General features: G+C 36.2%; 1 protein-coding gene across 1 annotated transcript in view; it reads right to left on the bottom strand.

Moving 5' to 3' along the window:
- LOC120331301 (protein jagged-1b-like) overlaps positions 1-12,087 on the bottom strand; it is an 87,655-nt gene extending 75,568 nt beyond the window's left edge. The window contains exons 1-3 of the mRNA XM_039398373.2: positions 11,870-12,087; positions 1,868-1,968; positions 1,367-1,574 (exon numbers count right to left, since the gene is read on the bottom strand). Of these exons, the coding sequence (XP_039254307.2) occupies positions 1,367-1,574; positions 1,868-1,968; positions 11,870-11,923 (363 nt within the window). The 5' untranslated portion in view covers positions 11,924-12,087. The remainder of the gene's footprint in view (positions 1-1,366; positions 1,575-1,867; positions 1,969-11,869) is intronic.
- Between the last annotated feature and the right edge of the window lie 290 nt (positions 12,088-12,377).

The raw sequence follows: 12,377 nt of genomic DNA, 5'->3' as shown, positions 1-12,377 counted from the left end.
GACACAGAGGCGAGAAACGTAATTAGCGTAACACATTCCATATTTATACCGAAAACGCAGGAAAGTAGAAATTTGAAAAAATGTCAAAAATTTAATGATAGATAAATTTAAGTAACTTTTTCGACATTTTTAACAGTAAAAATACGTTGTATATAGTTTCTTTTCGATCCAAACTTTCACACGCGTTCGATTGTTTACGTCATAATATACAAACAAAAGACGCTGTGACATCACAATCACCGTAAAATTTGAAACAAGTTAGTAATATAAACAAACGCGCGAACTCGTCATACGGCGACCCTAGTAGTGTCTTTTCACCTAGAAGCACAGAAAACTTTAAAAATGTTTCTGCTCTGTTTTCTAAATAAGATACCACTGAAAACCTTTTCTATCAGTTCTCTTTTCACTTTTAGTTGAAGGCTCGGGACCATGATTTGAGCAAACATTCAGCTCTTCTATCAGTACGCTTTCTACGTTTAGTTTGGGGGCTAATACCATTTTTGGGACAATCTTATACAAAAATTGAATACATTTTGAATAATATGAAATCAAAATATTAGAACATCAAAAACTAGAAATAAATTCCAAATTGGTTTCGCGGATAAAGGGTGGCCGGAACTACACGTGTTAGTCGTTTGTTACGTATTAAATCAGGCAGAAAAACACAGCGGGAAACTACGACTTTTACATTGTTACAACACAAAGAGTGTTTTGTGAAGTAACAATTTGTCAAAGATTCTACTTATCCTAGATTTACTTTGGCCGTGCGTGTGTGACAAATAAAACTAGTTTGTATGACACGATACAACTACGGGCCAACTCTGACAGAATCGTAATAATGTTCACACAAATCTGATTATTCTGCTACTGAGAAACACAGATGTCGGATGCTTATGACATCCGGTAAAATCATATAAGTACATCCGGTATTTAGATCACATAATGAGGCAAGTACAATTTCGAACTTTTCTATTTTAAAACAGTACTTACAAATAAAAAAAATGGAACGAAGATTTGCAGATATAGAGGATACAAGACCGACATCTTATTTTAGATTCGAAATAAAATTATTTCGTCATGTCCATGCATCTGGCAGGAAACTGGTTAACTAATCCCAAACCCCACATTGACTGGTATCCGGCCGTGATAAAGTCGTCTGTTTGGCCTTCCTCTCCCACGGGATAAATATGAAAATCCCATATCTTCCTAAAGCCGATCTTTGACATAATTTATCACGTGATTAAGCCAACTTCCTCCTACAGGACGAATTAGAAATCTTATAAAGCATTACAACCTTACCCGTTGAGCGATCGAGCCGTATTATAGACTTTATCTCCCCCATACTATCAAAAAAAGCAGCACTCACCATCCACGCAAACTGGAAACCGATAACAATTCTTCCCGGACTTGCTGAATTAATTTTATTCAATTGGAAAGAGTTCCCGCCAAGTTGAGGACCGATTCTGGACCCGAATGTGCATGAAGTTGAATCGACTCGTTTTGGAATGGACTGGTATTCTTTTAAGCACAGTTTGAAGTAGGTATCACACTCGTCTTGATTGCATACTCCGTATCTGTAAGTGGAAATTTCGAGCATAAGGTTTAGGGTTCGATTCCAACCCATGACAGGACGATGGGTGTGAAGGATGGCTATGAGCTGATATATGAGGGTGGGGAGTTCATTTCTTGATGGAATATTTAAATATAAAAGTGTCACCCTCTTTTAGAAATACAACCAGTAATTCATTATTGGAAGATTTGAAATTTATTTTATGGAACAGCAGTAACTCCGAATATCGCTTGAATAAAAAACAATCATTGGACATCCTTCTTGGTTAACTGAGAAGACTAGAAATATTCAACTTACAGCCCCCTCTCTCCGTCGCAGCATTCTCCATCTTCTAATTCTCCAGCTAAATTCTTAACCTTGAGTATTTGGAGCTCAAAGTATCCCGTGGCGACGCAAACCTGTCGAGTAAGTAATATAAGTTGAAATAGGAATTTCAGAAATGTGACGCCATATCATGATGACGTCATAGATTTTTTTTTTATCATTAAGCAATTTTTTGAGCTAAAAATCGCAGTTTCCAAAAAAATTAAAAAAAAGTTTGAAATGTACAAAATTTCGGATTAAACAAGCATTCAAGTAATGTGACGTCATATGCTACTGATGTCCTTTTATTATTATTTCGAAACATATTTTTTATTTTTATTTTTGGGTTTATGATATATAGTTTTGCTTAAAAAATCCAAAATAGAATTCGTAAAAACTGTAATTTCAGGACATTTTAAGCTTGAATGAGATGTGGATGAACACATGTAATACATTCACCTGTAAACCAATCCGAAGAAACGAAAATCACGTTTTGCGATGTTATTATTAGATTTCACCTGCTATAAACGCCGGTACCGTGGGAATTGAACGCCTATCTCGCCTCGGGGTGCGATACTACACAAGATAAGGCCTCATTTTAGACGAATTATTAATTGAAAATGACAAAATACCTAATCTTACCAAGAAATCGACAAAATTAATAGATTTTTGGACACAAGTCACATGGGAAACAAAACACAGGAGACATTTTTGAGATGCCTAAAAATTTGGTGTCGAATACACAAAAATATAAAATATTCGGATATATTTGACAACATTTCATTCTTCTGATGGTATTTCAAGTCATTCGTCGATATGTTTTTACTAACACGCAAATCTAACTTTCAGTTTTCATAGTCTTGGTACCTCTTGGCATTTGATTGGTCGCCCGTAGAGGCGTGGCCAGGAAGGAAGGAGCTGGTTCCAAAACTCCTAATTGCCAAGTTAGATCGTAGCAGCTAGCAAGCCCGGCTTTCAAGATTTTCGAGTGTCTAAAAATTATTTCAAGCTACGAAAATATTTTATGTATGAAACATCAAAATGTTTTATTTTTCATATTTCGAAAGAGGGGGAGGTCCTACCCTCACACCAACAACCTTGTAAATACCACTGAAATTATAAACAGAGGGCCATGCGTGCTAAATCCTTCTGGGAAGGGGTACACGAGCCATGAAAGGTTGGAAACCACTGGCGTAGCAGATGAAAATTCCAGTTGATTTCCGTAATTCGAATTTTTGATTAGTTTTCACACCTGTTTTATTTGTGATTTTAGGTTTTGCTCTCACAACTAACTAATAGTAAAATGCAATTTTCACGAAACTTTAAAATGTGATATGACCTCTTCCAAAACTGCCTCTAATTCGGACTCTATTATCATTGATAAATCTAGTAGCGCTGTATTATCATTTTCCAGATATCAAATGTAATCTTAACGGGACATTCAACCCTTATTACTAAGGCTAATGGGGTCTAGAATAACGTTTAGTAAATTACCTTAAGACTCTAGTTATCATTATATTGGTAAGTTTGAAGATAACTTTATAAAATTTAGTGAGTGCGCATGGAATTGTTTGTACGGTTTTCGTTTATATTGCAACGCAATTTCGCTCTGAAAATGTGCAGTGGAAGCCGTAATTTGCAAACAGCTAACACATTTTGTGGGAGTTGGGGGGGGGGCATTGGTCTAACTCTAGTGTTTAAATTGTTGGGCTTACAGATTAAATACCTAAGGACCAAATCGTGCGCTCTCACCTAGGAAATGCCGAAACAAAAAGATTATATGAAGCGACCTTACGCATACGTACATTGGTCGCTTGTAAAAACGTGTGTAAAAATAAGAGTTGACAATTCGGACTTTGATTCCAAATACCGTTGTGACAGTTTTTTTATTTATTTATGTTTTATTTCTACTTTTATCAATAAAACGTCTTTGAACTTTTCGTCAACCAGGTGCAAACGTTCAAAAACACTTGTGCACAAATTCTTCAACTCCCTTGTTACGTCATAACAAAAATTGCTAAATTGGCGCCAAAAGTTGTCGTCGGTCAATTGTATGCCATACCCGAAGCACGACTCAAAGTCACTACCCATATTAGGTTCATTCTTGGGCAATAAAAGCGAATCTGAACACCCAATTGGCAGGCAATACACACATACATTTGTCATTCATAGTGGGAATACCACAGGGAATTAGAACAAGTGCAAAGGGACAGGTTCAGTTCCGAAATAAAGCGTGCGGTAATGAGTGAGCCATAGCAGGTGCCTGGATTTGTAAGGAATGTGTATTACTACGCCTAAAAACGGAAAAGATGGCGGAAATAAAATTTACAAGAAATAACGTCATATCAAACTATACGTCATAATATACTCGTATACTACGTCATATTAGTATTCAAACCTGGCCGTAGTCGAAAAATAAACCATGTCAAAAATATTTTCAGAGTGATGCCATACATCAACGGAAAACGTCAAAAACTTTTCACAATTAAATATAAACGTTTAAACAAATCTCAACGGTACATTTCTCCCCTACAGTGCTCGAACTTCTCTTATGTAGCAGGTGTTTCGATTTTTTAATTAGTGATAATTTTAAATTTATCTTTGAGGCCTCTTACTTGGAGTATCTAATTTGACAAATAACATGTTAAAAATGGTGAAACCAGTCTTCTCATGACGATTTTAGGCAAATATGAAGCTTATTTTGGGTGGTGAAATCGGTGAAAAAGTAAAAAAATATTGTGTGAAATCCGGTTGTTAACTCTTTATGCCGATCACAGGGATTTTTTAAAATACAGAATTTAAAAACTGTACAACAGCTACATAAGAGTTGAGAAAATCGGTCATATCTAAACATATTGACTTATTACTATTAGGTTGGTACTGCTTTACTGATGGATTTGCTTTATTTGGTGAGAATTATACCCAGCCCCCCCCCCCCCCCCCCACCATTGCTTCAAGTTTTTTAGTGAGTTTTTTAACTATACCTCCACCCAAAGCAAGACTTAGTATGCGCAACTACTGATGAAAAAAAAGTTACAATTTATGGTATCTTTCCGATTCCGCCTACCTGGTTTATTGCACCCTGGGTAAGGACGTACATTGGTAACCCAATATATTACACTCCGTTGCAGTTGCACAAAATTTTAACGCCCTAAAAAAGGTGGTTTTTAGAACATCATTCAAGGACCTTATAATCCAAGCCTGTCTTCCGGGCCATAGTACAGTCTGGCGATGAAGCAGTATTCCATATACAAAGGAATAATTACATATCTGACTGAGACTCGCCTACCAGCCGTCTATTGGTGAAAAATTAACTCACATTTAAACCTTTCACAAGGCAGGGCCAAACATGTTTTCCACAGTTTATACATTTTTTACGCATGGCCTTGCTTGATGGAACACTTATTCAAAAGTGAGATCACAGAAAACAAACAAAAACGCGTGAATAAAGGACATGAATATTTCAGAATGGCTCACCAATACAATTAAGCGATATCCCATCATAAAAGACAAAATATTTGTGTGATAACGTAACTGTTTTATTATTAATAAAGTAAATTGAAAAATGGTTTTTATTTTTTGTAAGAAACTCAACGTGTAAAGAATTTTTTTAATTAAAATGGTCTTATCGTAGTTGGCTGCGGTGCTGCTGCTAAGTCTATTTGGTTAGGATTGAACGACCTCACGCTGACCAGAACTGATCATCGAAATACCCGAGATCTTAATTATTTTTTTAAAAATGTTCGAATTTTTTGAGAATTTACTCAAATAAGGTTGCGCGCACTTACTCGAAAATGGAATCATTCATGAGCAAAGTAACGGGCAACTACTGAAACACCAAGAGAGCATTTTGGGAAAATTAGATGGAAGACTACGCCCACTCACCAAGATGTAAAGGAGCTCCATTTTTAAATTAAGTTACAGGCGTTCAATGAAATGCTGTAAGTTACTAAAACTATATAAAAATATGGTTGTACATTTCCCATCATTGAACGATTACACTGCATTTCAGTGTCCATCTTTAACTTTGTTCAGAGATGAGTGTTATTTACTTTCAGAAATTAGTCTTATTTACATCTGAATAAGAGAGAAAATTGCAACATGGCGATGGACTCATATATTAGAGCAAAATACAGAATATAATTCTAAAATAACATTATGCTCTCAAATTAAAGTCATCGAGTTTGTCTATGAGGTCATAATATGAATAAGAATTCAATTTGAGTAGCGGCCAACGGTAAACAAAAGCATTGCGGTATCTCGCTTAAGTCGTGAGGCGGGCAGCCCTCGAATCGTGCGCGGTATCGAAAAATAAACTCATTTTAATACGTTGGTTTTGTCTTAAATTTCACCAGATCAGCTTTGTGTCAACTCTAAATCCACTTGTTTTAAACGTGAATTAAAAATACACCATGTTTGGTAATATATGTTCCGTTTGTTAGTTTTCAATACGGGACCCGGGGCTATTTCCCACGTTCTGAAAGAGTAATTGCCGACATTTACACGAAAAATGTAAATAAAAATAGCGTTCATCCAATTACAGATAGGCGCATCCTTGTTTTGGGATGGCGCAAAAATAGGCTTAAAATTCTAAGACCATCCGTAAAATTAGTTTATTATATGTGATGAAGGTTGTTTGTGATCATTAAAAAATCTGCCAAGCCGACAAATTCTTGCCAAAAAGAAAAAGGGCGAAGGTAATCCGGTATGGAATGAATCTTGAGATAATGATTCTTTATAAAGATACTTTTATACAGCATTCTCTACTTTGAACATGGGACTGTAAATGAAACTATTAATATGATTTACCGTGATTTTTTTAGGTTTAGAATTGCCTACCCAATTTAATACACCCCGAGTCGTGGGATTTCACACGAGATTTTTAAGCCAAGATAATCATGTCCCAAGCTTTAACCACTAGGCCAGGGTTTCGCAGACTGGGCCCCCAGCCTCCTATAAGGCCATTGAGCAAAGATTGAGGTTCGGAACCCCCTTTGAAATGTAAAAAAAAAATGATATATCATACATGAAAATTTTCGCAGCTTCAAACGCCTCTTAGCCCCCCCCCCCCCCCCATATTCCTGGCTACGCCCGTGCCACGGCCGAAGATATTCACAAGATACTATATTCGCGATGACTTTATTAATTTAGAGAATTTAAAACGAATAAACGTTGACGTCTTTCCACGCCAGAAACGCCGTCCCCATACCGATAGGCGTAAAAAGAATTTATAGCATTTGCAAATGTCAATATAACGCGTGGGTCGTGTGCGCCCATGTACCAACATCATGTAATTGCTCTATGCAATGTTTGCATTGCCACGAATATGCTTCATCAAACGGGCCGGTAAGACTGGAAAAAATTGTAAAATAACATGCATTTTGATGTCTATTTAGCGTATTGGACAGGAATTGTAGAAATAGACTTCTTGTACATATAAATACATAAGAAACTAAGCTATGAAATATTCGTTATGATCACCTATATTACTTGGAAAACATTCCAAATTATCGAGTTTAAGCAACTTGGTGAAAAAATCATTTTAGAATTCTGTTCAGCAAAATCCCAATCCCACATTATCATCTGTGAGTTATTTGGCTCATTTGATGGTGCGATCAAAGGCAATTAGCTCAGTTGATTATAATAGTTAATATGTGTCCTAATAAGGAGCGTTTAAACGATATTTTCCCCAAAATAAGCTTGACGATGGCAAGAAATGTAACATCCCAAATCAACAATAAAGTACAGACAGCTGTTGAGAATCAGACGATATGGTTCGAGTATGGATAAGATTTTCATATTTATCTCAAAGAGAGGAGGCCAAAAAGACGGTTCACCCACATGAGGTACCACCACTCCTCGTGCATGGAAATAACCTGTTTATCTTATTACCAGTAGTACACGCTTTGCTGTGAATAGACCTGGTAAACACTACTCTCTATTTAAGCCCGCGTCGATGTTACAAGAAGCATATTTACACAAAAATGTTGCTGTTTTTACCGCGTTTTTACAGTACCGTATGAGATATGTAACAAGTTATTTAGGTTTATTTACATTGGCACGAAGAGGCGAGTCGAATCTAAAATATAACTAGAGTATCTATTTGTATTAATGCCACATATAAAAAGAATTTGGAATGTATTTATGCAAGTCTGCATATAGATGCATAGGTGTTTAAGTTATGTTAAATACGCGCCAGAAGGACCACCTGCAGACACACGGGCAAGGCCTCCCACTGCGAGCGCCGGTATAGGGGAACTATTTTAAGAAGAATTATAGTAATTTTGTAGCGGGTATCATGGTTTGACAAAGGCTTGCATTTTTAGTTGGTAAGTTAGTTTTGAACTCGCGTAGGGGATGACCGTAGGAGTATCTACAATGTGACCTTGTCTTAAGACGGATTTAGAGTCTGGGAATGAGAAAATCGCGCGGGAAAAAAGTCGCTGGCGGTTTTGTATACTAAAGCGACTTGTTGTAATTCTTCGTGATGGCTATATTTGGATTTCCATATGCAAGCAATTTGGTATTCAAGACTTATTTATATTTCCATAGAATTAGCTCAGAGCAGGGTCTTACACTCTAACTCAGAAGCAGTATGTTCACCAGCTTTTCATTTTAGGAGGGAGGATTCCAAATTTAGGGATGGTCGATGCATTTCAAACCTAAATGCAGCACCGAGCACGTTACATCAACGACACACTAATTGTTATCAATATTAGACCTTTCATATTTACAAATGAAATAACACTCTATAATGTCATCTAAATTTCCGGCGATTATTAGTCTTTGTTTACGTAAACTGTGACCATTAATATTCACTTATTGAAGAAACATAAGACGACAGTGGTTACATTGCGCATTCGACTCTCCGAATATACCTTCAATTATGCACGTTTGCTCAATGCAAGATCCCTCAATGTTACCCAAGGTGGAAAAAACAGTTTACAATAGAAAAAAGAGGGACCGTCGCAAAAGCGCACCAAATGGTACACCTCTGAAATTTACATAAATCATAAATAGACTTTAAAGTTTTGATTCATAATGTTATATTCTGATTATTTTGAGGTATGCTATTATCCTCAAATGAAAATATTTATATTGGCATATCGAGACAACTTAAATTTGATAATTAATAATTTCAGTAAATAAAATATCGCACATTACTGGCTCATAAAACTTGCTTGCCGTCGAGTAAGTGTATTCTGTTAATTTATATCATACATTCATATATAGACGAATGATTAGTCATAAATGTCTTTATCAAATTGATTTGGAAGACGACCGACAGACACGCCGTTGCCGTGCGCGAGCGATTGGGTATTTCTGCTGCCATCATATCCACGTTAAGATAAAAGACTGCCGACGTCTAGCAAAGCAAAACGAGAATGTTCACTACCGAATTCGATGCAGCAAAAACGGACAGAAGTTTGAAAAAAATACCGTGAATTGGGGAAACTGAGGAATTATATTATAAATAACACATTTTGCTTGGAGAATCTACCTTTTGGGAGTGAAAAATTGAAGTATTACAAATGGTATTCATGTTGGGCGCACTTACATTACGTGGAGCCGTTCCCGAGGGGCGTCAAAAATCCCCGCCTGTAGGTACGAATGTAATAATCAAATACCTAGGTCATGGGGTAGAGCGGAGACCGATGCGACGTGACGACGTACCGATACTTCTTTTGAAAACTGCGATAAAGGTGATAATACCACAGCCCAAGCATATTCCGAGCATATTTACTAGGTAGACTATGCATTGAGTTCGCCTTAGCCAACTTCATGCAGATTTATATAAACTTGAAAGGACTTCTGTAAGCCAGCCTATTTACACTGTGATATGTTGCAATACCACAATGAATGATTATGATATATTAATAAATCAAAACCTTCCCTGCGGAAGCGCAGGTTATGAAAACATTCCGATTTGAATCGCTAGGGTCCGCCTTTGGTGTGTGTAAATTTAATTTCAGGCTTGTTGGCCTACTGCAAAGGCGCCGACAAGGCAATACGTAAATGGTGTAACTTTATGGTAAATAATCGTACGTTTATAGTCGACAATAAAATTCTACTAGGATTGAAGAGGGATTAGAAAGCTGACATAGTATAGGTTGATGTTCACAGAATGAAACTTTAGCAAGAATTTTTTGGAAAAACCGAATCAAAAATATATTTAATGTGTTTACTTGTATTATTCATAGAAGCTCGAATCAGTCTTGAAAGCCGATGCTCTGGAAAGGTTTTTTGTTATTAAGGTTGATTCTTTTTTTCTTCAAAAAGCATTGCTTCATAAACTCAGTGAGAGGTGGATAACGCTATCCCCCCAAAATGAATTATACCCAAAAAATATCTTAAATGAAGGGCCATTCACTTGTAATATACCTAAATTACGCCGCACTTTCTAGACAAAAATTCAGCGCCCATTAGAATTATCTACAAACAAAACTCTAGCAGTACATGTGGGTCTAAGACTGCTAAAACGTTTGATGTTTCGTGCATCACAACGATACTGTATATCTCAAGCACCTCTCAGTCTGAAGATTTGATTTTTATGAGAATTGCATGTAGTACAAGTATTATTATAATGCACTTGTGAGGACTTGACACTTGTCTAATAGGTTGCATATATACGGCGCCAAAGTGCTGAATTCGCTCAACGTTATTTATTAGAATATGCTTTATTTACCTGGCGACATTTAGGATAGGATTGTCATATTTATTCGATGGAAGGTGAAAGCCGATTCGACGGCTCAATCACATGGCGAACCATGTATTTTCATCCGGTTACAGGATTGTTAGTTAGTTATTTATTCGAGATGTATGAACGCTTTCAAGTTTCCACACGGCCACCGCGATTGCTATGAACGATTAACATGATAAACATACCCGCAGTATTGATACCACGGTATTATTTAATATTTAAATTTTGGTCATAAAAGTCAGCACAAAAGTTGAACAGCATGTTTGGTTATTTCTGGTGCCCGGAAAACAACCCACGCACGCCGGGGACCTTCGACAGAGTTACCCATTTTGGTCTGAGATCGAAGCGTATGAAAGCGAAAAAAAATTGAATTTGGATACACTTACTTATCACAAAGTAAACAAGTTTCTGCCTAAAAGTAACATAAAAAACATCGATATAGCATCAGTTTTACGACCCCCAAAATATTGCAATAAAAATCCTATATTTTCCAAAAAGTTCAGAAACGTCGCAATTTGTAAATGTAATATTTTTACCGCATCGACTTTATATTTTGCCGGTCGAGTTGTGAATTCACTCACTAACGTTACAAGACTTTAAAAAATACTATCAGATTAACAACGCAACTCCCTTAATTTATTTTCAATAAAAAGTCTGTATAGGTTATGAAAGATTGGTTGTTTAGTCTCATTTAGGCCGGGTATATTGCGGTATGATGCCGCGTTAGTTACCCGTTATTTAACAAAAAATCTTAGTTTAACTAAAGTGTAATAGTCTACTGCAACAGAGGTCATTCTGATAGCGATTGGGTCCTTATATTCATCCCTATTTCTAACAAATGTATGCCGGTTCATTCACCATATAGTTAGAGCGAGGCCGTTAGTAACGACAGAGTTCTAATTTAAACATAAGTTTTAATAGTAGTCTAACTAACCAGTAAACTAGTGCCAAACTGTCGCATGGAATTCGGATATAAATTTATACAGAATTAGCCTAACTGAATCAGTCAAACCGGGGAAATTTGAACATTATAGTTATGTTATATTCACAATCGAAACACATATGGAGATGTTGTACTAAAATGCCACACTAACGTTTAGTATCCTTAGCAAACGATACTTGGACGCGTAAAATGGCGTTCATATAAGCCGAAAGTCACGTTATGAAAGTTTATAGTGATGTATAATAAGTGTAGATTCCTAAATTCAAAAGTCTTTTCGAATGAGAATAGGTAACGAAATTATATCGAACCGGCACCGCTACCGTAACGCAGCGGGAAAATATGATAATCTTACCTGGAGAAAACACATCGCTGTCGCCAATGTCGCCAAAATTCGAGTCGTGTCCATATTTTCGACTCGATGTCGGCTTGATAAGTAAATCCCTTTGCTTGAAATATATCGCAAGTGAGGTATATCCTTGCTTTAATTATAAATTTTAAATCCAATATGTTCAGTACATATTACTTCGCATAACAAACTAGGTAACAGGCAGTGATCACTGGGCCAGAACCTATCTTTTATGGCGTCACAATATAAATTAATTTACGTCATTGGAAAAAGTAAAGTAAGGTTTATATAAGTTCATAGCAGAAAAATATTAAAAGTTGTGTAGATAAAAATAAAAAATAAATTTACTATAAATATTATTAAATATTGCCATTTACAGCGACTAAAAACACAATTTTCAATTACGTTATTACCTCACGTTTTGCAAAATATGCGAACTATTATTCTAGAATATTTGGCAACACTCTTCATCATAAAAATTCCTGCTTCTGAAATGTCAAACAAAACTAACTGT

This window comes from Styela clava, chromosome 6 (genome assembly GCF_964204865.1).
Source record: "Styela clava chromosome 6, kaStyClav1.hap1.2, whole genome shotgun sequence".
Taxonomy (NCBI): domain Eukaryota; kingdom Metazoa; phylum Chordata; class Ascidiacea; order Stolidobranchia; family Styelidae; genus Styela; species Styela clava.
This window is presented reverse-complemented; position numbering and strand designations above follow the sequence as displayed.